Source organism: Zonotrichia albicollis, chromosome 10 (assembly GCF_047830755.1).
Source record: "Zonotrichia albicollis isolate bZonAlb1 chromosome 10, bZonAlb1.hap1, whole genome shotgun sequence".
Lineage (NCBI taxonomy): Eukaryota > Metazoa > Chordata > Aves > Passeriformes > Passerellidae > Zonotrichia > Zonotrichia albicollis.
The window spans coordinates 19230295-19257650 of record NC_133828.1 but is presented as its reverse complement, the minus strand read 5'-3'; the positions used below and the strand labels follow the sequence as shown (position 1 = coordinate 19257650).

Below are 27356 nucleotides of genomic sequence, written 5' to 3'. Positions count from 1 at the left end.
CTTTGCCACATTGCTCTTAAAAAAAATGGCCTGTGAGATGTGGGGGCAAGTTCAGGGGAAGGGAAGCATCCAAGTTCTTTTTGGGTTTGTCTGCAAAATGTGACACACAAAGTATTTTTCTTGTGATGAACTGCTTTCTGGCAGGCAAGTCAAAAAGGTTCAGTCATTGTCCAGTGTGGTAGTGTGTTGTTAAGTTTCTTGTGTTATCCCCCCAATTTATGTATTGTTCTCCCCTATTATGTGTAAAATGGTTTCGTTCCCCCAGTTTTTCCCGCCACTGCTAGCCTGTCAGCTAAGTTGCTATAGTAACTGCTATTCATAGTTGCCGATATGTAATTGCTCCTCCCCTGGTTTCCCTTATAAGTGAAAGTTGTTTCCTCCCTGTCCAGTCAATCACTCCCTTTCTCCTCCCAGGTTTCGAGAACCTTCTCCTCTCTGGAGATGGTGGCTGGCTGGGGTCCCAGGACACCTCCTTTACCTTTTGATTATTGGTCTCCATGGAGTGTCAGTTCTGTGAAGTTCATCCCCTCACCTTTCCCGATTGGCTCCGCCTGTACCCACCCCCCTCCTTTATAATCCTGTTTTCACCCCCTATGAAAAAACTTTTTCCCGGTTGGTTTCCCCGTGTTTGGATCCCGCATCACCTTCAATAAACCGATGTTTAACCCCCGGGAAATGGTCAGCTCCTTTCCTCTCCTATACCAGCGGTGTACGCCAGTCCGCAGCCAGCACAGCCCGAGGCCATCAGACGCCGAAGGGTGCTGGCCAGGAATTGCAGAGGGGCGTCGGCCTTTCACCCTCAGCTAGTCGGACTCTAAACTTCGGGCCACATATGCTCTCCTCTGCAGTCCAGTAAAGCTTTCAAGCAGAAATAGCCAGGAAATCAGTGCAAGAAGGAACAAACAATCAAACAAACACAAAAACTTCTGGGATTCTCAAACCCTAAAGCAAGGTCAAGCTTATGTTCAAAATGAACCTTTTTTTTTTTTTTCCAAACAGTATCTTGGCAAGAAGTGGACATTTATAAGCACCTTTGGCTTCACTCAGATGGCTTCCACTGAAGTCACCACCTTCTTCCTTTGTATGTTTGGTTACTGATGATGTGTTAATATGGGACACGTTCATCTCATTTGCTTTGTGATCTGTCTCTGGAAGAGGAAAGTGCTGTGTGTGCTGACCCAGCCAGGATAACCACAGCACCACAGGGCTGTGCATGCTGGCCCAGCCAGGATATCCACAGCACCACAGGGCTGTGCGTGCTGAGCCAGCCAGGATAACCCCAGTGCCACAGGGCTGTGCTGGGCCCTGTCCATGGGCACCACAGGGTGACAGCAGTGACACCGCAGGCACAATGCCCTACAAAGGTGAGGTCATGACCAGTTTCCCAAAACAAGCCCTCAACAAGCTGGTGCTCAGGCTGCCCCAGAGAGTTCCTAATGCTCATGGAGAGCCAGGTGCGCAGGCAGCCCCTCTGGCACGAGAAAGAAGTGAAAAATTCAGTGTCTGCTTCTGACACAGATGCACACAGACAGATTTTTATGTGCTCAGACTAGATTTCCCATTAGGACTGGGGTGTGCTGGAGCTGCTGGCCACCTGTGTCTCCTGCTGCTGCCCTGCAGCTTTTTTCAGAATACTGTGGGAGAAGAAATGCAGATGTATTTCTGAAATTACACAGTGCTCAGGACATCTGGAACATCTTTCACCCAGCCAGCACAGCCACTGGGTTCAGCCACTTTGGTTTTATTTCAGCACCATGGTTCAGCAGTGCTGTGACATTAAAACTGTCACTCCCACCATGGGGCTGCTGCCACCCCAGGAACCAGACAGGCTCTGGAGTCAATGGCTGCTTCCATGGGAGAACAGGTCACCCACCCAGAGGGGATGTGCACATGTGCAGCTGCTGGGACCAGAAACACAGGGCTTGAGGCTCCAGTTCTGGGGAAAACACATCCACATCTGGCTCATCTCAAAGCTGTTATCTGTTGGATCTATTTCCTCTAGTCAGCAGGGGGAGAAAGTAGTGACTTTTTACTATTTCATAGTTACAGTCCTGTGTCTCAGAAGTGCTGCTGCGACAGGTTGAGACCCAAAACACTCATCCATCAGCCACAGGACAAGCAGCAATCTTTAAAAGCAGTAAAGCCTGAAATCTTGAGGCAGAGACAGTTGTCAAACAGCTGAATAGCCCTGACCCACAATCCAATGTCCTGGAGAGTAACTTGATGACAGAAGTCATTTTTATATGAACTAGTGTTGTACTTTCCACATCCCACATTTCAATTTGTATAGGTATCCTACAGTTAAAGCAAGAATTCTCCAGACAATATCAAGATGCTGTGGTGGCAGGACCTCAAACACACAGTACTGCCACTGCCAGGAAGAACTTGCAACAGGAACAGCCCAGCCTCACTAGAAAAGTATAATTTTTAAGAAGTGGACAAGGCACTTGTCCAAAACAAGATGAGATCTCTCAAATTCAGCTTTAGGCTTCAGAGGGCCAAGTCAGTGTGTTCTCTACAGGCTATGCTTCCTCTTTTGAAGAACAGAGTCAGATTTTACAAAGTTGCAGCAAAATTTTCTTAGGGTTCTAACTAATTGGGAAAATTGCTCTGCTAGTGGCTGCTCAGCAGGAAAGCAAACATCACAAGTGGACTGTTTTCCATCCCCTCACATCTTTTAACATTTTAGTGGCAGTGTCAGTAGGGAACAGGAAATCTCAGAAGTACTGAAAATAAAAACCCTACAATTCCTTCACTGCAACACACAATTCTGACTCATCAGCAAAGTTTGCCCTCAGCTCAGAGCTTTCCCATTCAAATAAGCCCATTGAAACCAGCTGTGATCAGAAGGTCTTTGTCCTGCATCTAATTTACCCTGTCAAAGTGTTTCTTCCATCTGAGTCTCTGCAGGGAAGACAGTCATCTCTCTGTGATTCCACCCCTAGTCAAATCCCCTGTGCCCTACTGAAGGTGACAAAGAGAATATTTTCTGGAACACCCAACAATTAACTGGTACTGCACATTAGGAGTATCACTCAGTTCATAATATCCTCCTTCATTCCAATGTAGGTGGAAGCAGGACTGGTTTTGTCCTGCAGTGCTTGAGAAACTGTTCAAATACATTCTCTTTTCTGAACTTTTCAAAGTTCTCTGCTGTTCTGTTCATTTTTGCCATAGAAAGACACGTTTCCTGTAAATGTCTGTGAACACAGGAAGAAAATACAGACTCTTCCACGTATCTATCTGCACCTGATCAAATCTAGACTCAGTTTGGAGTGGCTGTGCTGCTATTTCTACTGCACTTCAAAAGAACAAAGCTTCTCTTCTGTCAGAAAATCATTTTGGGGAAGGGTAAGGCAAAATTGTTACCTTGTATACTGCATTCCCAGCAACCAAGCTTTGGAACAGGAAAAAGTCTAAGTTTTCTGTATAGTTTGACTGCTCAAATTACTTCTATTAATAATTTGTCAGAAGGGTTTAGGATAAGCTTCTTGAAGGCATATTGATTATTTTGAACCCAGAACAGCATGCACAAAGCTGCCAAGTAAAAGTTATCCATTCAGATAATCATATTCATGAGGTCAGCAGAGGACACTAACTCTCAGCACTTTGCTTTGTTTCCACATGATCTCTTCTCCCTGGGGTGTGAGATTAGATTGGGAGGAAAACCAGTTACCTCTCATCTCTCAGCCAGGCATCAGCACTCAGTGCTGCTATGAGTCAGCTACAGATGGCAGCAACCTGAACTCACACCAGGCCACTGAGGGAGGGAAATGAAAGGACTGACCCTGATGATGCCCCTGGTTCCTCCTTTGCCTCTCTGCTGCACACCCCACCCAACAGGGGTTTATGGCACTCCACTGTTCACAGGCACTGGCACTCTGCTCTGGCCAGCGCACCAAGGAGATCAGGGCCTCTGGCAGAGTGAAGGCAGAAGGTGGATTGAGTTTTTCCCATGGAAAAGGGCCACCACGTGCATCCAGTCACACATGGCTGACAGTGGGGGGCTGCCTCCCAAAATAATGAATGTCACAGGACTTCTCCTGGACTAAACAACTGGGACTCTGCTGCCCTTGGACCCCAAACACCAACTCTGAGCTGACCCTGAGACACTGGGGGCTCTCCCCATGGAAAATGGCACCGTTCATGCCCAGCTGCATGTGGCTGACAGTCACACGAGATTTCAAGGCACAGAGCTGGGAACAGCCAGTAGGAACTCTGGGCCCACTCCTGCCACAGTGCTCCTTGGAGATTCAGTGTCCTTCACTGCACTGTACCAATCAGTGCAACTTCCTGGGAGCCTGGAGCACTATCCAGGGGCTCAGGCATCCATCTGGGACAGGGGTACTCAGCTCATCGTTCTGCAGGACAGCCTGCTCATGTGGCAGGGAGCAGGGCAGGCTGGCACATTTGGGATGATGCAATTGGCTCTGCCAGAGGGGCAGAAGAGAAAAGCAGAGACAGAGATAAGGGTGTTATCTCTATGGCAACTGCCAGGGAGCAGCACCGTGCTCACCGGGAGGGAAGGGAAGAAAGGGAGAGGGGAGAATAAAACGCAGAAAGCACAGTGAGGAAATTGCTAACCAAGGGAAAATGGAGGTGGAAGAGGAGTAGCAAAGCCCAGTGTTCTGAAGGGAAAACAAAAGGCTCATGGTTTTTGTTCAAGGAGAAAGCTCTTAAGTTCCCAGCACAGGTCAGCTCTGCCAGCCTCGCCCTCTGCATCCTACAGGACACAGTCTGCTGCAGCCAGGCATGGCTTCTGGCAGGCCAGCAAAAGTTCCCCATCCTCTAATAGGTAACACCAAAAAATGTGTGAGATTCAGGTAACTGCACAGGTCTTTGAGCCTGAGATGGCAGCAGTGCTGGCATCATACATAATGTACATGCATAGTTTAAAGCGTGAAATATTCATTTTACTCAAACTGCAGATGAATATTAAGCTTAGATAAAGATGCCAGATGGGTGGTGAATAAATTATATTCCCTTAAATGCATCTGAAACAATGTAAAATAAATATTGAAAAAATTAGCAGGCTGAAGATCATGCCAGTGGTGTACAACTTGTTTCATGTCTGCACCAGAGTACAATAAAAAGGTAGGCTGGATTAAAAGAAATCACATTTGTTCAGCTTTGCCTCATCCAGGAAGGCTTCAACTGTACAGTCTGGAAGTCGAGGTGAGAAATTCACTCCTTATTTCCCACACAGTCACAGCACAAGTTACTACCCACAGAAATATACTGTGTTTGCACCAGGCTTCCTGTCCCTACTTCTCTCCCTCCTGGTTATTCAGCAGTCATTCACACACCCTCATGATTGTCAGGAAACCAGGTTTCACAGGAAACCAATTCCTGTGACTTCTCTTGACACAGGTCACAGAAAGGGCTCATTTCACCACCTTACCTGTGTATGTGGTATGGGCTCTCCAGCTTGCCTCAATTTCAGTAGCAGTGACAGAGTGGTTTGCACCACCAAACTCTGCTTCAGAAAAAACCACAATGCAAAAGCCTTAGCAAGCAGAGAGATAAACAGCCCCTTCAGAGCTGGGAGGGCACTCAGCACAGAAAATCTCAGCTGCTCATGCAAACAGAGGACAGGCTGCGAGCTCAGCAGTGGGTTGGGCTAAACAATGTACAAAACCCAGAAACTCCAGGCTGAGAAATGTGCTTCCCCACAAAACCTAGAGAAAGGCTTCCTAGGCTGAGGTGCATCTGTGCTATTCCCAACCTCCCTCCGAGATGAAGGCAAGGAAAGCTGTTCTCCAGAGGCCATGGGAAGCAGCCAAATTCACCTGTTAGAGGCATAGGAGATACTGCCCTCACCTTGGTGCCAGAGGAGACGGAGGCACTCAGGAAGTCACATCCCTCCCTGTGACAATGGGCTGGCTCAGGTCCCCAAGCTGTGTTCTTTCTGCTGCAGCCTCCTCAGTGGCTATATTTTTGTGAGGGAGAGGTGGTACCCTTCAATGATGGACAGGCTTGGCAGGGTGTCCTCAGCTCCTCCAGAGGTTGGGAACAGGGAGGATGGTGGGGGTGAATGAGAGAGCCCTGACCACCAGCCAGCACCTCTGTGCTCCTCTTTTCCTTCTGGCAAGACTTGGGTGATGAAAGCACATCAGCACACTTACTGCTGGGGACTAACTGTGCAATACCCTGCTGTGCTCACCTGGCCACCCAGAGTTCAGCAGTGCACCAGCTGACTGCCCAGTGGAGACTGACATCATCTCTTGTCATCTCACTGCAGGGGTTCCACACTGTTATCTCCAATAGTAAAAGTTCCATACCTTCTTGTGGTCTTCACATCGGCAGCTCCTCAGAGCACTGACTCTTCTTCACAAAGCAGCCACCTGACTCCAGCTCCCTTCTCACCCAGCCACCCCACTCTTTTATAGCATCTTCTTCTCATTGCTTACAGCTGTGGCCTGGTAAAGTCAGGCTTGTTCCTACTCTTTGATAATTGGCCCAGCTGCAACCCCTTAGGGTTAAGATTACTTTCTACACTCTCTTTATTTCCTTATATTCTATCCCCCTACAATTTCTGCCTTGGGGATGAGCTGGGAAAGCTCACTGCCATACCGCTCAACCAAAGCATGAGGGACTGTACTGACAAAACACAGTCTCTCAGGCTGGAATTTCTTTATTTCAGTTAACTGGCCTATTCTCTCACCTTGCTGCCAGTTTTCCATTGCTCAGCTGTAGCCATCCATTAAACCAAAGGGAGATACTACTGCACTTCAAAAGAACAAAGCTTCTCTTCTGTCAGTTCATCTACAGTCAAAGAAGCCACTTTTCCATGAAGTGAGGGTACACAGGACACCCAACTCTGGCTCACCTCCTCCACTGGGAAGTGGAACATAATCATGAAGGCCATTTGCCATCCTCCCACAGGCTCACACAAGGCACCTCACACATGTAGCCCTCAGCTCTCAGCACACACCTGCCAGTGCAGAGCCCTTTGCAGGGATGTCCCACCCACAGTGGGAATGTGCTTCAGCTGCAGGAAACCTTTGGTCTTCTGTGCTCCCCTTCAGCACAAAACTCCCACCATCGTTGTGATACACGGGCAGTTCCACTGCAGCAAAGAGTAGTCACACAGAGTTTGCTGACCTGCAGCCTGTGCAGACTGGGGTGTCCACATAGAACAATCTCTGAGGAAAAAAAGTATGTGATTTTGTCCCAAAGGATAAGCTCAGATACCACTGTATGAAGGGACCAGGACAATTCTGTAAATGAAGCATTTTTGGGCAACCCTCATAATGTGCATCAGCACAGCATAAGAGGAGATGTCTCTGTGGCTTCCTCCGAGATAACAGCATAGGTTCCCTTAAATGGTGGAAGCAGTTTAGACACTGGAAACAGCTCTAAATCCCTTTCACATGATAAGTGAAACTCTTGAACTCTCTTGTATAACTTATATTTTTTCCTTCTTAAAAGAAGATTCATTGACCTGAAAGAAGGATTACTAAGTGAAAGACATCAGATTTAGGCTACCAGGCAGAAATCCTTACTAATCTTATGCTTGCTTAAATTCTGCTTTCAGAAGTTTCTGTCCAATCACTCACAAAACAACCTGTATTTGAAAGACAGACTGATGTCATTAATTACCTTTATCCCTCATCATCTCTCTGTCATCTGTCTTAAAGAAAAGCTTAACCCTGCAGTTAAAGCTTTATCTTGGACAGGGCTGCATGGGAAAGGCAAAGAGCTGCTCTACATTCCTGGGGAGAAGTTTGGTTCCCTGCTCTGCCACTGACCTCAGGTCCCCATCAGCCAAACTCTGCGCTGTCTCCATGTCCCTCATGTGTCCAGGGAGCACAAGCTGCCCCACCTGATGGAGGCAGGAAGCAGAAACATGGCAGGGTACAATACTGTTAAAATAATAAACAATAAAATAATGACAGTCCCAGCCACAGGAGTCCAGGAGTCCCACAGGAGCTCTTCCAGGAAAAGAGGACAAAATTCTCCCTTCCTTGAGTGGGCACTACAGAAACAGAGCTTTTATGGCCTATGCCACTGCCATCTGGCACAAACCAGGCGCTCAGCAGGGACCTCACAGGACTGAGGCGCCTTTTCCAAGATGAAGACATTCACTCTCTAAAGTACAGAGTGAGCTCAGGGGTTGCTCACCCGCTCTGGCATCTCCCTGCGCCCGTGCATCCCCCCAGTGCCGAGCAGGGCACGTGCCAGGCCCTGTGTCCCTCTCTGCCCCTGCTCCAGGGCTGACCCTGCCCTGGCAGGAGCTCTGGCAGGGCTGTGCTCCACACTGAGTCTCTCTGGCACACATAATCACACAGGCAACCGCCCCAAATCCCTGTCTGACGTCTTAGCCCTTCTGGATGCCGTTAGAGGCAATTTTCCGTCCAGCCGCCGGTTTTAATGGGATGTGCAGTTAAACAGATTCATCCTTTCAGCTTCACTCTGCAGAGCCTTCACTCTCCAGCTGCTGCTGCTTCTGTCCCAGGGAATTAGAGTGCTCTTGGTGTTTCTCTGTTGCAGGCAGGCACATTGCTCAGAGAAGCAGCTCTTGCCAAGAAAACTGTATAATCTAGAAAGCCACCTGCTCAGCTTTTGTTCTTTGAACTCCTTACAATCAATTTCCCTTTCCCAGGAGAAGGTGCAACTGTTTTCAGTGAAGTAGGAAATAGAGGATTCATGCTAGAAAAGCATTGCCAGTTCAAGGAAATAGGTTAATTTGCCTCACTGTGGGGGCTGAAACATGTTATGTGGGAAAGCAGAGACACCACACGATCCCCAGTGCTGACCTCCCAAATGTCAGGAAACTGTCATTGTACCTACTGCAGTAACTTGCAGATTATTGTTCGTGTTACCATCAGGCCAGGCTGCAATGTTAGTACCACACAAAACAAGATTTGGCACTTCAGCTTCCTGGCAGGTCTCCATTTCCTCCCTGTGACTTTCTCAGTGACACCTGCTTGGGACAGGAGTATTTGGCATTTGTTACAGGGGGTTCTCTCAGCTGCTCCCCCCATGGCAGAGCCCCAGTCCACCTCAGGCCCCAGTGCCTGGGGCAGTGAGCACAAGGGCTGTGGGACTGAAAGCCACCTCTTCTCCTCATCCTTTGGTTTTGAAGATGTGCAAATTCATTGCATGATTCAATCATTTGTTATGACAAAACTGTTCTTTGCAAACAGCAGCCACATGCAAACATCTGCCCCTATGTCTGCAGGGTAACCTGAATCCCCACCAGTTTCCCTGCATTTTCTTCTTCAAAGAACCTGACAAATGACCATAGAGATACATCACGAGACCTTGTACAAGTGTACACCTTGTGGCAAGCTGTCACAGCCAGCTCTCTTTTATGCAGTTAAAAGTTTGGTTTCCCTTAAAAGGTTTCCACTATAAATACTTGTAAGACATGGCATAAAACAGTCATGTTGGGATAAGTGCACAGTTAAACCAGGTGGGACAAACGGCTGCCTAAAGTTACCTATTTCACTGACAATAGAGGGTTCAGCTGCCCAGGAAAACCTGCCCTGCACAAGGCCAGCAGCCCATGCCCAGAACTGCTGCTCCAGGCAGGGCTCAGCAGACCCCTGCTCTCCCCATGGCGCTGAGATGCTGCTGTTTGTGCAGTTTCTCTGAGCAGGAGCCCCTTGGCCCCTCTTGAGGAGCTCTCAGTGGTTGGAAGGTACCACACAGGGATGCAGCTGAGCCTCTCCAGGATGTGGCTCAGAGAATTGTCTGTGCTCTGTTCACCTGCCAGAAAAAAGGGCAGGGCTTACAGCTATGGGCTCCCTTAGGAACTTGGGACACATGAGCTGTATTTTCCTTGCTGTACAGCTGGGATCCAGAGGCCCTATGGTGTAAAGCTACCCCATAAAAATTCCTCACCAGGCCTAAGCATCCTTTCCATACACATCATTAAAAAATACTATTCAGTCAATTTTCAGATCCAAATTCACAAAAATAATGAGAGAAATCAAAACTGATATCCTTCTGTCTTCATTAATGCTCTCATCTGACTCCACACTGGGGACTTTCATCTACCCTTAATTTGATGTCCAGTAAAAACATTTTTTCCTGTGGATATTTGTGCTCATTTGATGGTAATTATGACCTTTAAGCATTAACAAACAAAAAAAAAATCCCAGCCAACAGCCTCCATGCACAGAATGAGACAAACCATGATGTCAGTTTTCACATATCTCTTTGAGACCTGGAGGGGGCAATTCCAACTGACTCACAGCTACTGGTTAATTGCAATCACCTTGCTAAGAGATATCAAGTTAGAATCAGTAACTTAAGAAGACACCTGGGTTTGCCAACTCCCCGAGCCTGGATTGCAGGCAGTCACTTGCACACATCCTGCCTCTGCTCAGACCCTAAATACCACAGCAGGCTTTCCAGAAATACAGGACCATCTTCTGCTTGCCCTAAGGGCCGTGTGCCTCAAAGCAACTACAAGCCAACCTCAAACAGTTTGCAAACCTGAGCCAATCTCATGGAGTCAGCATTTTTGGTTTACTCTGATGACATTTCAATTCTGTACTCTATTCCTTCCAAAATGTTTTAGCTGATCAGACAAAGGTGCCCTGCCACATCATCAGCTGCCTGTGGGTGTTCACCTCTACATGGTTTTCATGGCCAGTGCATCAAATCCCTCAGAGTAACTCTGTTTCCACACCACAGTCTAACAGCAGCCCTGAAACAGGGCTGCCCCCTCTCCCTCAGGAGTTGGGACAACACACTGCTTGCCTTGGCAAGGCAGTGGGCAGCTGGGATGGGTCTCACTAGGAATCAGCAGAGCAGTTTGTGTGGATAACCAGTCACTTAAAGACAAGATACCAGCAAAAAGTAGTTATAGCACCAGTTACAGTAGTTACAGCAGCGGAAATTACAGCTTGGCTTTGCTGTGGTTCATCTGAGCCTCCTAAAAACAGCTGCACCAGGCAATCTCTGAGGGAGCAGCCCCACAGGGAGCTGCCACCTGCCCAGGGCAGCCCACACATCCCAGAGAAGGGTCCCTGTGGTCACTGACTGGGTGCCCACCGGCCCGGCCCAAAAGCATTTCCTTCTTGCTGCTCAGATTCCATAAAAACAGGAGTCCATCAAGGAGCACAAAGAAAAGGAGCAAACCAGATGTCCAAGGGGGAGGTGGTGGCACAGCTCAGCTCTAGTTGTGCTGCCCTGGCTTGGGAAACACCTTGTGCAGGAAGGCTGCTGCAAAGCAGCAAAGCACAGCAGAGTCAGGGCTGGTGAATCCTGAAGGCAGAGTACATCAACACCAGCAAGCAATGGCTTTGCCAATACTGGTATGCTCTTCAGTGCTTTGTTTCTGCCCCTCAGCACACTCACCTTCCACCTTGGGAGGAGCCAGCAATGCAGCACAGCAGCAGCCCCTACTCTGCCCTGTTTGCCAGGGGCAGGAGGCAGCAGCAGCAGCTTCTCCCCACAATGGGCACACTCATGCTGCAACTGCAAAGCTCCCCTCTCCATCCATCAGCACCATAAACAATCACAGCAGCTCCTGCTCTCCAAACCATAACTTCTATCTTGTTTTTAATTGCATTATGAGTAGCCTGTTCACCAGACACTATCTGAAGAAGCACACAAATAATTAATCTCTAGCCTCCATACGTGCTTCCAGACAAGCCAGATCAATCCTCTTTCTCCCACCTCAGTAAACCATGAGTCAGGGATGGGACAAATTCCTGTAGCACCTCCAGCCCTCACTGAGGTCTCTGCAAACTTCTGCTGGTGCAAACCAGCCCCACTGGTTACCAGACTGCTCCCTGGCCAAGCAGCCCTTTTCTGCCTCTGCAGGGGCCTGAAGGCTCCTCCTGGGCTCTCACCCAGTGCTCCCCCATGCACAGCCCCACACCTAACATGCCACCTCCTCTCCAAGCACACTTTTGGCCTCACATTTGCTTCCCAATTCTACTATATTCATGTCTTTCTAAATGAATGAGTCTCTGCTGTGCAACTTAACAGGGGAAAAAACTTCTAACATCATCAATAACTCAAACTTGCCTTTGGAATCATTCATTTTTCTCCCAGTTCCCAGAGGAGGGTGGTGTGGACTGTGCACAGCAAACAGCTGTCAAACATAACACTGTCTCCTGCTCAAGATTTGTCTGCTGAGAATTTGTTGTCTGCGTGTTTTCTTGGAACTACTCCATGAGTATTTTCTGCAAAAGCAATTTATTCATAAAGTGTTTCAAATAATCAGGAAGAGTGTAACATCCTCATTTAAAACATGACCTGCTTGATCAAGGCCATGTTCACACAGTACTCTCTCTTGCAGAGAAACAGCTGGTGAGACAGAACTTGCATCACATTTCTGGCTGGGTCAGTCACATCTCGGTTACTGAACTCACAAAGCCCTTAACATCACTTCAAAAAGCAAAAATTTTTTCAGGGACTTGCCATGGAAAGCAAATGCAAGACTGCTCAGCCTGAGACTGTGCAAAGGCAACCTGCCAGGACCATGCCAGAACAGTGTCAAAGAGCACTCAGGCTTTGGACCTGTGAAACACATCCCAGCAGGGCTCCCCAGCTGCCCTTTGCTTGGTGTGCCAATCTGGAGACAGCTTCGCTGGCACCATCTTATGGTAATGATGGACTTTCATGCCTCCCTAGGGCAGGGAGAGGGTCCAAAAAGAACCAAATCCTGGTTTATAGAATGTGTACTTCACCTACTGCTGCTGAGAGATGAGCCAGGGCCACCATGCTCAGCCCCACAGCAAGTGCTGGAGGCCTGCAGACACTGCTCCTGTGACCCCCTCACCTGTTTTTGTGAAGCTTCCTGAGTCAGTCCCCTGCCTGAGGCTGCTGTCTAACCCTGCAGGCGTGGGACCAGTGCCAAGAAGGCTATGACCTGATGTTTTAGACTGAACAGAGAGATGGGAGAGGTGGCATATCCTACAAGAAAGTGCTCTCTATGTACGCAATTATCTGATAATCTATTTTAGGAGATGACTCTCAGAAAGAGGAACAAAACTTTCACCTTCTTTGCACTGGGAAGCTGCATTATCCCTTTAAAAACAGGGAACTAAATACATGAAAAATGATAAAATGAAAGCAGTGGAAGAGCATTGTGCTTTAAGTCATCCCAAATTCAGGAAAGGGAGGAGAAAGGGTCAAGTCCTGCTGGTCTGCATGTCTGCACATGAAATTTGGTAAAAACTATTCCTGCTGATTTAAGACTAATCAGGCCTGTGAACAGCTGGACTAATTCAGCTTCTTCCCCTGCTTCATGGCTGGATTCCTTCATGCATGTATATAAGCAGCAAAATCCAAGTGAAACCTCTGCATCCATCTTTTTTCTCATGGCCCCAGTGTCCCCCTCACATGTACAGGTCCCACTGCAGCCCTGTGCCCCATGCCAGGGCCTCTCTGAGCTGCCTGCCCCATCCCTGCTTGGGAAACATGCAGGAATTCAACACCTGAGAGGTGGCTGCCCCTCTGCCACACTTGACCAAGGTGCGGTTTGGTGGGCTCAGACGCACAAGCACGTGGACAAGACATCCCTGATCCCTGGAGGAACCAAGGCCCCTGGGAGTGGTGACTGTGTGGTGGCTCAGCCCATCCCACACCTGCTGCCTCACCTGTGCTCACCAGCAGTGGAAGGATTTGGCAGACACTGGTGTCACAGTGCCTGGTTGTCCTCCTGAGAGCAAGAACAATCTCAAAGGTTTTCCAGAAATGTGTAATTAATCTGTGCCTGGGAAGGAAAACATCATCAGTCTTATCTTACAGTTGAGAGAATGACAGTGAAAACAAATAGTGTAAAGATGGAGGACTCAGTGGCAGAGTGAACTCAGGTAGATTCATTCCTGTGCTCCCTTCTGACAGACAGCTCCCCACACCAGTCCCTGAGAGCTTCTCTGATTTCCAGCTGTTCAACTACGCTGTAAACAACTGCAAATGCCCGTAGCACCTTCCTGGCATAACTCCCACAGAGGTGATACAGATAATACCCACCCATTTGTGTGGGACATCAGGCAAATCACACCAGCACAGGGCCCAGAGAAGGCTGTTGTTCCACTGCAAGAAGCCAGACATGCCATGAAACACTTCCCAAAAAGGCCAGGCACTCAGTCCCCTCTGTGTGTTTGCTGCTGATGCTGGATATGATTTTTCCATGTGTTTGCCCTCAAGGCTGAATTTTCATTACACCAACTGGCACTTTATCATTCACTTCCATTCCCAGTGATTTCAAAGGAGCTCAGAGGAAGTGAGATGAGCTTTTGCTGCCAGCCCTTCTCTTGGTGCAGGAGGGAGGGTGGAGCTGCTCCAGCTGTGGGGTTCTGGGTGCCAGCACCACAAACAGTCCCAAGTGCCTAGGGCAACGCAGGGTGCCCCAAATTCTCTGCTCCTGTATCTTGGCACAGAATGTGTGACCTTGGCACAGGACATGACATGAATGCCAAACATGGTATGAAAGGTGTGTGTGCATGCTATGGGACTTCCATGCAGCCACTTTGGGTTCTCCTAATGATCCAGAGTGAGAGCCATGTAGTACCCCCTCTACATGTGAGCACAGAAAGAAGCCCTTCTCTCTGTAATTTCATGTTCATTTGCTCCTAACACAGAGAAGGTATTTTGCCAGCAGTTCCTGTAGACACATTAGGACAGCCCTTTGAGAAAATCAAGATATTTCTAGATTTAAATGAAGCACCAAGAGGCAAGCCACTCACCCTTCCTGAAGCAAACTCTCCCTTCTGAGAGGGATGCTTTCCAAAGGCTGATCCTTTGCAGCTGATGATGCTGGGGTAACAGTTCCCATCATCCCTAACTGTAAGTAGTGAAGGCCAAGTGTTGTTTTTATACAAACATAACCCAAGATGGCAAAACATGAACATGTACACTTACACCATTGATGTGGGCTTTATGCCCTGCCTGAAACAGAAAAGACACTTCTCCAGACCTCAGCGAAGTCTGAATCCACACTCATAATCCAATGGAGAGATAAACAGAGCATTTAAGGCTGGATCTGAACAAGTACTGCAAATTTTACTGAAATGGTATTTAAGGCACCTGAGTTATAACCTTTGCAATAACAAAGCTGCTGTTAGAGCAGGACCTTCTCTCAAGCAACTTACCCACTCTAACCCACCTTTATCCAGGTTCATGTAAAATCACTGCAAAATCATGGGTCAAAGTTGTTTCATAGCTTTACTCTCTCAGTAATGTGCAACATGAACATAATAGTGTTATTAAGAAGTCAAAAATAACTTAACACAATAGCTATATAAGATTTTCCAATGATCAAACTTTCAGCAATTACTTTTTGTTAAGTTCAGAAAATTAGCATATTTGTTAATCAAATTAATTTAAAAAGTAGCTTTTAAAAATAAAAGCAATGCTTTAAATAAATATAGTCTTTTTATAACCATAAAACACTTAGTCCTGTTAAAGATAACACAAATATTCCACTCAAGCACAGTACTTAAACAATTGAAATGAATGTTGTGAGCACACGTGGGCCGGACATCGGGAGGGACGAGGATGCTCCGGGACATTCTGTGTCTCCTTTCCACAGCAGCACAAAGAGGCAGCCAATTCTCAGAACTTCCCCAAACACATGACATGCGTTAGGATATTTGTAACTGCTGCACAAAAATGCTGCCACCCTGTTTTTCCCCAAGCTATTTCTCTACACTACACCTGTAGCAGTTCTTCAGCCCTGCTTTTAAATCTCTAGCACAGCATGATTTCAACCACAAAAACATTAGGCCAGAGCCTGCTTGCTTCATCCAGCTGGCTCCAACATCTACTCAGAAGGTGGCAAGCAAGGCCTGACCTCTCACACATCTTGCACTAAAGCTCACATTTTGTGAAATCTGGAAAACCTTCCTTTTAATACTGGCACCACTGGCTGTTCCAGAACAGCCTGAAGGTCACCTTCAGCGTTCATGACCACCAAAGGGTATTCACAGCTCTCCCCATAATTACAGGGCTGACTAGCTATGGTCATTACTACTCAAGTTAATGCCTATCAGCAAAGACTGTAGCTGTCTTGCACATATACAAGGAAGGTAGCAATGTTTTGTTGGAATAAACTGAATTAGCTAGTTCTTATGTTAGTATGTGTTGTCTGGGTGAATCCTGAAGAGCAGTTTGCTAAATTCAGCAAAAAATACACCTCAAATCTACTGCTAATCTACTTAGCAACTCTGATAATTTCATATCCTGTTTACTTGGCTGTAATTGTTCACTAAAAATCACCTTCAGGGTCTGCAGCAAACCATCAGCTTTGTCCTCACAAAAACAGCTGTCAGTGACATTTGTTGTGGTTTGTCTGTTTGAACAGTGTAACAGTAATATAATCTATAAGTAAAATGATAAAAGCTGGAGAGTAAAGTAAAGCCCAAAACTGATACAAGTGCTCTCAATTTGTTTTGATCTTCAGAATGAATAAGCCTAGGCAAAGATGACAAAGGAATAAATTAGCAAATGGCTAATGCAATGCATGAAAGGGTGTCTACAGGATTTGCATGTGCGCACACACACACGCACTTGCATACAGACAGCTTGGCTTCATTAGAAATCTCACTACCAGAGTTTAACTTGGATAAATTAACTGCATTAAAATACTGACATTGTGAGGATTTTAATACTATCACACCCTGTAGAGGGCACTCCTGTGTGAATTTTTAAATGCTTTAAAAAAATAGTTTAGACTTATTGAAATCTGTGACAAATGTGGCAGCTCTCCCTCTCTCACAGCCTCCCATTCTCATCTCCAGTATCCTTCTCCTGTATTGCCTCCAGGCCCCGCTTTGCCTTGGCATCGGCCTGCCCGCTCCCAGCTTTGCTCAGTCCGCACGACAGGCACGCCAGCTGGATCTGCTTCATGTTCTCCAGGGCTTCGTTCTTGGCGTTCTTCAGGAGATCTCCTTGGCCCTGGGGATGCACAGACATGCAGGAGAGAGTCAGGGATTGCACACATCGCTCAGGACCAAAAGCAGCAGTACTGCTCCTGTGTCCCTACAGGTCCAGGTCCCATCTCAAACCATCTCTGCCCCCTGGAAATGGGACTGAAGCCCCTCCTGCAACTTGGTGCCAGCACAGTGAGGAAGGCAGCAGCCAGCACTGGACAGGGTGGGACAGACACCACACTCCTCCTACCTCCATGCCACCAGCCTTGGGAGGTAATGTCACCCTGAACAGAAGGAGGCTGCAGGAGAAGGCATTCCCTCTTCCACAGTCAACAGCAAGGTCCTGCCAGGGCCAGGGCACTGATGGCACATGGCATCCCTCTCCCCAGGCCACTGCTCCCTGGCATCACATCCCCCATGGCAATGGCTGTGTGTTCCCAGCCAGGGGCCCCTCAGGAGCTGAGAAGCCTTGATAACCCACCCCTCCTTCCACCTGGACTTGACACCCAGCCTGGGGCCCTCCTTGAGCAGGGCAGGGCCCATATGAAACACATCATCCCATAGCATTCCAGTGAAGCCTCCTGAACCATTTTGTTTGGGACCTTCAGGAAGGTAAATGGGAATGAGACTTCATGAACACACTGCTTCTGTATCTTCTCAGAGCCTGTCAACGTGAGGTAACTAACAGGAGATCAATCCAGTTTGTAACAATCAGGAAAACTGTGTTACATGAAATTTGAATTAAGGAGTTGGGGTTCAGAAATGGCAAAATGAATATTTATGCAATATTGATATCTCAAGTGCCATGAAGCAACAAGGTTCTGGAGCTACAGGATACAAATAAATAAAAGCCAGGAGATGCATCTGGTTATTAAAACTCAGTATCAGTAAGAACTTGAGCTCCTCTTCTCCTAATGTCACCCCAAGCACAGCTTGAAGTACAGCACATGCTGCAGCTGGTTACACTCATGAGGAAAACCTCCACTGACTGAAATGTCACACTCAGATTCCTGCCACCCAGCCTGACCACCTGCAAGTCACAGGTACTTTGGGGGCCTCACAGGACACAACAGACACTTCAGCAGCACCTTGGGCTCACTGGAGGGGTGACAGATCACTTCCCCTCCTTGGGTTCTCCAAACCAATCAGATGTGTTGGATGAGTCACAGTGTGACACCTTCCAGCAGCAGGAGCATCTCTGCTCTCCCTTTCCCCAGAGGTAAGAGGAAGGATTTATCCTACAGTGATGAGCACAGTTCCCTTTTTGCCAGTGCCTGGCGCTGGACTCACAGGGTCTGAACCCCTGCACACAATGTTCACTACCAAGGAACAATGGTGGCTTGCAAGGCTGCGGCACTGGTAAACACCACGTGGGACACCACGTCATCCAGGGACGGCAGCCTGTGCCTGAGAACACGATTGCCTCATCTCCTGGTGTCACAAATTTGTCCCTGCTGAACGATGCAAATCACCATCCAGATGCTGGGAATACAACCCAGTGTGAGAATAACAAAAAGCACTGGGACTGTGTGAGCAGCTCTGTGCTATTTGCTGTGAAGCTCTTTTGAAGGGATTTGTGTCTCAGCAGCATGACAGATCTGGGAATACACAGACAAAGAGCTTGGGATCCAGTCAGCAGGCACAGTGAGAAAAAAACAAAACAAGAATAAATTATGCAGCAGATATTTTTCATAGCTCTGAACTTACTTCTATGTCAGAGGTTTTGCTTATGGTTAAAGACGGGAGGCAGGAATTCAAGAGCCCAGGGCTGCCTGGAGCACCCAGCCCACCTTGGTGTCCCTCCCTGTCTGCAAATGGCACAGGAATAGTGGCAGTGTGTAGTGACAGAGACAACTCCAACAAATGAACAAAGTACCTATCATTAACAACATGATAATGTTACCAGAATGGGTTCTCAATCTATCTCCTCAATACATCTTCCATCTCTTCAAACTGCACAAATGCAGTTTTAAATAGTTTGGGTTTAGGATGAAATACCCCTGGCTGCTACTTCTTATGCACACAGGACCAAGGACACTAAAGGCTTCACCATCAAATAGGGAAAAATCAGTGTGACCATGCTTTGCAGCCTTAACCTCTCCAAACCAAAACCTGGCACTGTGTGTGCATGCCCAAGAACAGAAAAATCCCCTCAGTGCAAGAAGCAACCTCTTTGCAGGGTGAGGTCAAAGCGTGGAAATGTTCCTCAGGGTGGCCCACAAACTGTGTTTGTCCAGGGACTGGGACACACAAGGACAGACACTATTTGGGATTAGATGCACTGCCTGGGGACAGCAGCCCGAGTCTGCCCTGCCAAGACTCTCACCTGAAGTCTACAGAAGCCAAGGGACTTCCCACCCCACGTGAAAGAGCCAAGCCACCCACTGTCCCTTATACATATTCTGATTTCACATTTGAGTAAACAGGCAGTTCAGATTACAGATTCTGTCTGAGGCAATGCACAACATGTCTTTGGGTTCCAAGAAGAAACACATGCCTGAGCATACTTCCAATATTTTGAAGACATTCTTATTTTACAGTGATCTAAAAACAGAAGTGGACTTATCAAAATAGTGCAATTCCATTCATATACAGACCAATTGATTTATGTCTTAGTCTCCTTGTGATTTTTATTTTTAAACAGCTGGTTCCTTTGAGCAATATGAAGAAGCAAAAATTATTTTGAATCATCTGTCATGAGAAAATTAACGACAAACTAGCCCTCTCTGACAGAGCTGTCATAATTCTAGAGACACCATTAAAAAAAAAAATCTGTGTGCAATGCTCCGTTTGAAGAGCCATCTGTTTGCTTTGAAAACTGGCTGGGAGCATAATCCACTTAAGAAGAATGTCAGCAAAATTGTGTCAACACCTTAACAAACTAAATACTGGATAGAAGCTAGAGTAAACTTTACAAGCATGATTGCATTGAAACAACCTTCACAGACCAGTCATTGTGAGCATCTCTGTGCACAGAACCATCCTGCTCACACTTACAAACAAAGCCTCTCTGAGACCACGACAGTCCACCTCAACATCTATCCATCTATCTCCCTTCTGCTACTGGTATCATCAGCCTTTCTGAAAATAAAAACTCATGAGAAAGTTTAAACTTTGGCAGGACAGTGAATTAAGCCAGAAGAGACTGATCAAGTGTTCTAACAAAAACTGATCAAGGGGCCATTTTCATTTAGCCTTGGGAACATTAAAAGTCAGGTTTCTTACACATAACTGCAGAGCCTCAGCACAAATTAACATTACAGGACAAATAATGCAGCTTGTCAAGCAACTGCAAGATTCTAAGTCTTTACCTTAACAGGGTAATATAGCTTAGAAAACCCATAATCTGACATGGTTTTTAAATATTGTTCAGTTCTTGTGACAAGCCATGAAAGGCTTTAAGAAGCACAAGTAGCTCTAGACAGACACTGGCAATGGCTACAGATGGGACAAATTCCATGTAGTTGTAGGTTCAGTTGGTTTTTTTTCAAATCAAATACCAAAGTTTTTGAGTCAAGATGACAGCTCTAAATCCAACAGCAACTCACTCTGGGGCTTGGGAAATGAAAGCTGAGTTTGGTCAGTGGCACCACTTTGTGTTCAACTTCACAATATTATTTATTTCTATACATTGCATGTATATTTCTACGAAAATATAAATATATGGGCATGTACACTAATAATGACTGTTTCTGTGATTTCTAGGAAACACCTGCAACACAGAGGCCAGGCTGTGGCACCCCCAGCACCAGGGACCCCAGTTTGGCACTGGCAGCTCCCACAGCAGCACCAGGGGCTGCAGGAGCACCCTGAAGTGGGCCCATGCAGGAGTGACTGCACTGCCAGGTGCCCACATGAGCACCTTGCACTGCTCCTGGTGAAGCAGAAAATCCCACGCTGAGCAATGGGGCTTTCCTGGCGTTCCAAACTGGCTGTGTTTGCAGGGAGGCTGAGGCAGTAGCTGTGAAAGCCATTTTCTAATCTGCTGCTTGCTAAAGCAGACAACAGCTTATCTCCTGAGCAGACACATTCTCTGACAGCACATTATGGGAGCTTTTCTCTCCAATCCTCAAGGGCTGAGTAAATACAAACAAATAACAGAGGCTTTAACACCCATCCCACATCATGCTCGTGATATTACTGTTATTTTTTAACTTATTCTCAAAGAGTCAAGCTCTTTCATTACTATTTAATCACCAAGTAAAATCTCCAGAGGATGCCAGTGGATACCAGCGGGTGGTTGAAAAAGCCAGACACAGTCAAATGAAACAGCCACTCCACATTTCAGAGGCAACACAGGCACAGCAACAGCACTGACAATCTGTGCCAAGGGACTCCAAATGCTGGAGAGCTGCTCTCACATTGGGATACTCTGTGTGGAGGCAGCATTTACTGCAAGGGGTGCATTTTCTAAGTGTCATAGTAGGACTAATTGCGTTTAATATTAATAAGGAGGCACACAATTAAATGGTTGCATATGGCTTTGAAAATGTAATCTTGGGTAGGAAATCATTAATGAAAAGATCAGACTGTTATGTTAAACTTATTACAAAAAGCAGATATTTTTCCATGCATCCTTCAAAGCTAAATGTGGGAACAATTGATTTGAATTTGATTATGATACATTCACATTTCAGAACAGACTACTCCAAAAACAGTGTTGCTGAATCAATGCAGACTGTAAAAACCCACCCTTTTCATTATTACTGCAGAGAGTTTGTCAACAGCTTTGCTTTATTGTCTGTGACAGAGATCATAATGCACATCCTGGCATGAAAAATTACTGTACACAAAGATTAGACACAAAGCTATAATCACTTCTCACACGCTGAAAATAAAAGATTGCAAAAATGAGTTACACCACAGAAAAAGCAGAGTCCAAATGTAACTTGCCAATTTATCTTTAAACCCTTGCACAGCAGAAATTCACTTCCTAACAGGAAAATAAAAAGGCCACAAATATAAAAGATGGCACTTAAATGGCATTCTTTGTGCTACTGGTGTATCATTTAAGGTCTGGGTTTCGGACACAGCTGCTCACTTACCCATTGTAAACCAAATGCAAGAGCTTATTTCTACCTGGCTGGAAGCAGCAACAACTTTGACACTGAATAAATCAGGTGATCAGATCGAGTGCTCGCTGGGGCCTGACTCATCACATTTTGCAGGATGTGCTGGTGATTTCAGACATCAAACTGAGCATCTCATTTTGGTATATCAGCATGTTACTGACAACCAGAGATCTTCTCTCCCATTTCCCAAAGAAACAACTGGGAATCAATTATATCACACAGAGAACAGATCTGAGATGTATGGAAAAGAAAACATCCGCCTAGGGAAAGGCACTCCCCATTACATATAAAGTGCTAAATCTCTGTAAGCAAGAGCAGCAAGGCGTAACTGCTGTGGAATAGATTATTGTGTGCAGTTTTGACACAAGGTTACACAAAGAAAACCAAATGAAATTATCTAAGGTTGTGCCAAGCACCAAAGTCAGAGCTCTAGGGCTGAGCTGCTCAATGCACTGTAGCCGGCAGCTGGGACACCTAGGAGAACAAGGCTGAGGATGACGACAGAGAGGAGGAGATGGATAGTTAACAGGAACTATCTCCTACTAATTCTGTATCAAACCCAAATTATTCTTCATATTACCTTTTCTCCATTTACTTCATGAATCAGCCATATGGATGCTGGCTCCAGGCTTTCCTGTCTGTCATTGCACAGGGTAGGAACCCAAGCTCCTTCTCCCGGGAAAAGCACCGGGAAACACAGAACCAGCCCTGACTGCTCTGTACATCCCAACTGGCTTACTCCTTACTCAGGGGAAAAAATCCCATTTGCACCTGATATTTGCACTAGTCTCAAAGACAAAACCACACCTGCAAGAAGCACTCAAGGCCTTGAGGGCACTCACTGCCTCACCAAGACACTCAGCCCTAAGGTGACACATCCCAGCAGCCTCCTGCCAGCAAGCACCTAACCTAAGGACAACTGCTGGGACAAGAGCTAAGGAGCAGCCATCTCTGCCAGTACCATTTACAAGGCACAGTCTCTTTTTCAGTGCAGCCAGCTGTAAGGGAGAGAGGACAACACCAGCAATACTCCAGGTGGCTGGGAAAATTCACAAGGCAACTCTGAAACAATTTGGTCCCATACAAAAGCAGAAAGGTCTTTTAGTAGTTCAAGGGAAAGCAGGCAGGAATCTTGGATTATGGCATTCAGCAATGGCCTGCCCTAAGACCCAGCAGGATCCAGTGGATCAGCCTGGTCCCCTTTGAGACAAGATCTCTCTAGGTGTTCAGATCCCACAGCAAAGGGACACAGAGGAAGTTAATAACAATTAATAAATACATGACAATAAATAGAATGAATAAATAAATAAATAATGAGCAAAGGAAGCAGAAATTAGAATGGCCCTAGTTTGTAACACAGACCAAACGTTCACCTCACGTGTGGCTCGGATGCCATTACACAGCGTGGGCTGCACACACCCAGTGGATATGGGACTGCAGGTGGGCAGTCTGACCCAGGGATGAGGCCTGATGCTAACCATGTAAATGTGGTGTGTTAAAAACAATATTCAGGCTACCTGAAAACCAGTTCCATCTGATTTTAGTTACTTTTATTTAAACTCCCAAACCATATCAATCTGACAGTTGCTCAGTATTAGGCCATCCCATGCAAAACCCAAAACTTCTACTCTGATTTAATTTGCCATTTGCATCTCACCTCAAAGGTCTGCACTGGGGAGGATGACCTAGAGGGATTTCCAGAGCTGTTCTGCATGAGCCTGGTTAGTTTTCTAGGAGGCTGGTGACAGTTCATTGCACAGCAAAGCAATCAACCCAAAGCATGTGGCATGACATAAATGGTTGGGAAGAGGGAGCACCATCTGTCTCTGCTGGAATGGCACTCCCTTGAAAAACACCTAAACCATGTCTTGCCTTCTTTTCCAGCTGTTGGAAAGGTGCAATTAAAATCTAAATGGCTGTGCTGGATACCAAGAGACAGCCCCCACTCCACCACACTGGGCAAGGCTCCCCAGTTATTACAGAAGCGCCAGTCCACCACTTGTATGTTCCCAAATTATGTGACACAGCCAAACACAGCCCCGAGAGCAGCCTGGGACATGGAGCTGAACAAACAAGGAGAACCTCAATGAGACCAGTCAGGTAATTACCAAAGAAGCAAATACTTAGAAAACCTTCTGATTCTGGCTGCTGGCCTTGCCAGCATGAGGATATCACTGCTTTGTGCAGCCATGGCAACTTAGGAAAGAGGGTCTATATTTGTAATTCTCTTACAGGATTTGCCTAACAAGACAAAGGCGAAGGACATACATGGCCAGCTTGCTCTCAAATTCAGTTGAGTGCCTCCCCAAACCCTTGATCAAAGCCTGACAAGGAATTAACACCAAGCATTTGTTTGAACACCTAAGTGGCAAAAGCACTCATGCTACAGTCTTCCCTACTGATCTTTAAAAAGAGCTCTTCACTGAAATCCAGGGGCTCTTGCAAATCAATTGCACTGTATGACTGCTAATTTATTCCTTTGAGCAGACATTTTATGTATGTAAAAAAGTAGGCTTTTATTTTTGTTTTTTAAATAAATGCCTATGCTTCTGTCTCACATGGGCATTTAAATTAAATTATGTTATATCAGGCTGTCAAAAGCAATGAATGTGAACATTGACTGTAACTGTGCTGCAGCAGGAATTTGCTTTCAGAAATAATGCCATTAATTTGATGTTAGCCATGTGCTGAGCAGTTCAGCTGCCTGTGTCTCTCAGGCACTACGTCAGGCAGACAGTTTGCAAGCACAGCCACAAACGTACAGACTATTGCTGTCAATCCCTCCATGCTAGGATCCTGCCTTTTTTTCTGGTGATAGGTTTAAAATCATAGGCTTGGCTGGAAGCCCAGGAGTGCACAACTAATACTAAGAAAACCCCACATCTCTGAAGAAATTTGGGCACTGTTTATTTTGATACACAGCCATGAAATGAAAATTGAAGCTGTACATACAGGCATTTATTTTTTAGTTCCCCCTTTCATCACAAAACCCAATTGCTCAAAGGTACCAGTACCAGCACTAATTGGTAACTCCTGTAAGGACCAGAGAGTCCCAGAAAAACAAAACAAGGGGAATAAAGATGAGGCAGAAAGCGCACAACTTTTTTGGATTTGATTTTTCTGAGTAAATAGATCAGCTGCAGGAAAAGAGATGTTTTACAGCTAATGAAAGACCTGTGAAAGGCAAAAAGGCAATCCCCAGGCAAAACATTTGGCTGGCACCCCTTGTTCCCTGGTGCCCTCTGTGCTGACTCTCAGATGCACAGGCTGCAAGCACACAGTTAACACCAAAATCATGTCCTTCATCACAGTGTAGCCAGCAAAGTGTCCCTTAAGTTCATCAGAGTCTGGAAAGGGTTTAGTGGCCATCTCTGAGCTGATTCTGTTTTGACTGAAGACAACATGCACCTGGTGCTGGTTTGGGTTTGTTTTAGGAGGGAGGGAGTGTTGCAGCAATGTCACACAAACAGTCACTGCTCTCCTTTCAATTGCTGGAGATAACCAGCTTTAAAAATACCTGCAGCTGTGCTTGATGCTAACTGAAATAATCTAATGAAGATGAAATCAAATTGTGCCAGTCAGAGCAGATTGTTTGTGGACAGAGCACCTTCAGCACTGCTGCCACATGCAGCTCCCAAGGCTCTGCTCCCTTCTGCCTGCCACAAGCACCAGTGCCTTAGCAACCATGTGGTTTGCAAACGCTGCTGGTGCCGTGGCTGCTGGCCAACACCACCAGCTGACTGGGCCATGGGAATCTGCAGAAGCCATCCAAGCTCCCTATTCCTACTCCCCCAGATGGGACAAGGCACCCCCCTCCTCCCTTCATGCCTGAAGCTGTGGGCAGTCAGCTTCTAATCAGTTCACGAGCAGCACAGGCCACAAACAACTTTATGCTGATGCAGAAAGCTTTAAGCTGAGACAAAAGCCTCCAAATCACATGAAGGTTTAAGTGCAAAAAGAAAAACAGCACATACCACTGTATAAGTAGTAGGAGGGAACAGGTTTTTATAGAATCCCTGAGCAAATGCTCTGACTTGCTTCACCCCTGCCCAGGGGTCAGCCCTGTCATTCTGGGGCCCTGCAGTCAAAGGTTTGCTGGTGGGACTGGACAGTGAGTTCAGTAAAAGCAGAGCTGAGCCAGCCTCTCTGCTCACGTTGTGCCAGCCATGGTTAAAGAGGCTCCTGTGGGCCTTACAGGGCTTGTTTCCCCTGGGAGAATCCCAGCCCTGCCTTCCCAGTGCAGATGTGAAATCAAGTACAAACAGGAGCAGATAGGGTTATTTTTGTAAGCAGAATGCTGACTGACCCAGCAGGCAGAGAGCTACTGAAAGGAAGCAACTGAGAGGGGAGGAGAAAATCAGCAGGGGTCAGAAACAGGCCTGGGTGGAAGTGAGAAATCTGTTTCTGTTTTTTAGAAGGATGGGAATTGGAACACAGGAAATTGAGTGAGCCAAGCACAAAAATTAGTGGTGCAGGATAGGGGTAGTATTCATTTACAAATTCACTGCCCCAATATGTCAATGAGGGAAACTGAACAAGCATAATTTACAATCCATTACAATACCATGCCACAGAAAATACGAGGCTTTTCAACCAAACTGAACTCAATGTTTAAGCCATTACTACAGACGGCTGTTACAATAGCTCCACAGTTACTGGGGAGGGTTGGAGAATCTGAGTTTAGACTATCCAGCATCAGACCACTGAGCTATCCTGCAAAGGAAACTGTCCTGCTGCTGCTGGCAGCCTCCAGTCCCAGCCCGTTTATCCCAGACTGCTAAATTAGGCTGTTCAATTACCACCACTACCAAAGGCTGAAAAGGTAAAAAAAAAAAAAAAAGCTCTTTTTTGCTGTTCTGTGCCTTCATGTGGCTCAGCTCCTCCCCACTGCTACATACACCAGCATCCCTGCTACATACACCAGCCAATGGAGTGGGAAGCCAGGGAACAGAGTGAGAACTTAGCTGCAATTATCACCTCTATTATTACCATTCAGAGCAATCACAGCCTATCAGTCAGGCTCTTCCTGCCAATACCAGACCTATATCTTATCTGTAGCACAGAGGGTACTGGAGAAAAGAGCTACTAAATATGCATTTTTAACTTACTCCTGTAAGTCTGACTGCTCTCATATAATCGCCTTTCTGACATCAGAAATGCCATCTTTTTCTTTTTGTGATCTAAAAATAAATAGCAGCTGCCTCAGCACATGAATCACTGGTTTTGTCTCTGCTTTTCTCCTCAAATGGATCCCACCTGTACCTGGGGAAATGACCCATAACAAAGTGTCCTTTATCTCCCGCAGGTTTCACCACCTGACACTTGAATTCATCTGACCCATGTAAAAGAAGACTGCAGCTCTCAAAAGTACAAGATTGCAGTTTCCCAATCCGTTGTTCCTACAGTAAAAACTCACTTCCACCCACAACTGCTTGGGCCTCTC

General features: G+C 46.5%; 1 protein-coding gene across 1 annotated transcript in view; it reads right to left on the bottom strand.

Annotated features, from left to right (window-relative positions):
- Positions 1-924: 924 nt before the first annotated feature.
- Positions 925-27356, bottom strand: part of PLCL1 (phospholipase C like 1 (inactive)) — a 193125-nt gene continuing 166693 nt past the window's right edge. Inside the window, exon 6 of the mRNA XM_005490896.4 lies at positions 925-16866. Coding sequence (XP_005490953.2) covers positions 16684-16866 — 183 coding nt within the window. The 3' untranslated portion in view covers positions 925-16683. The remainder of the gene's footprint in view (positions 16867-27356) is intronic.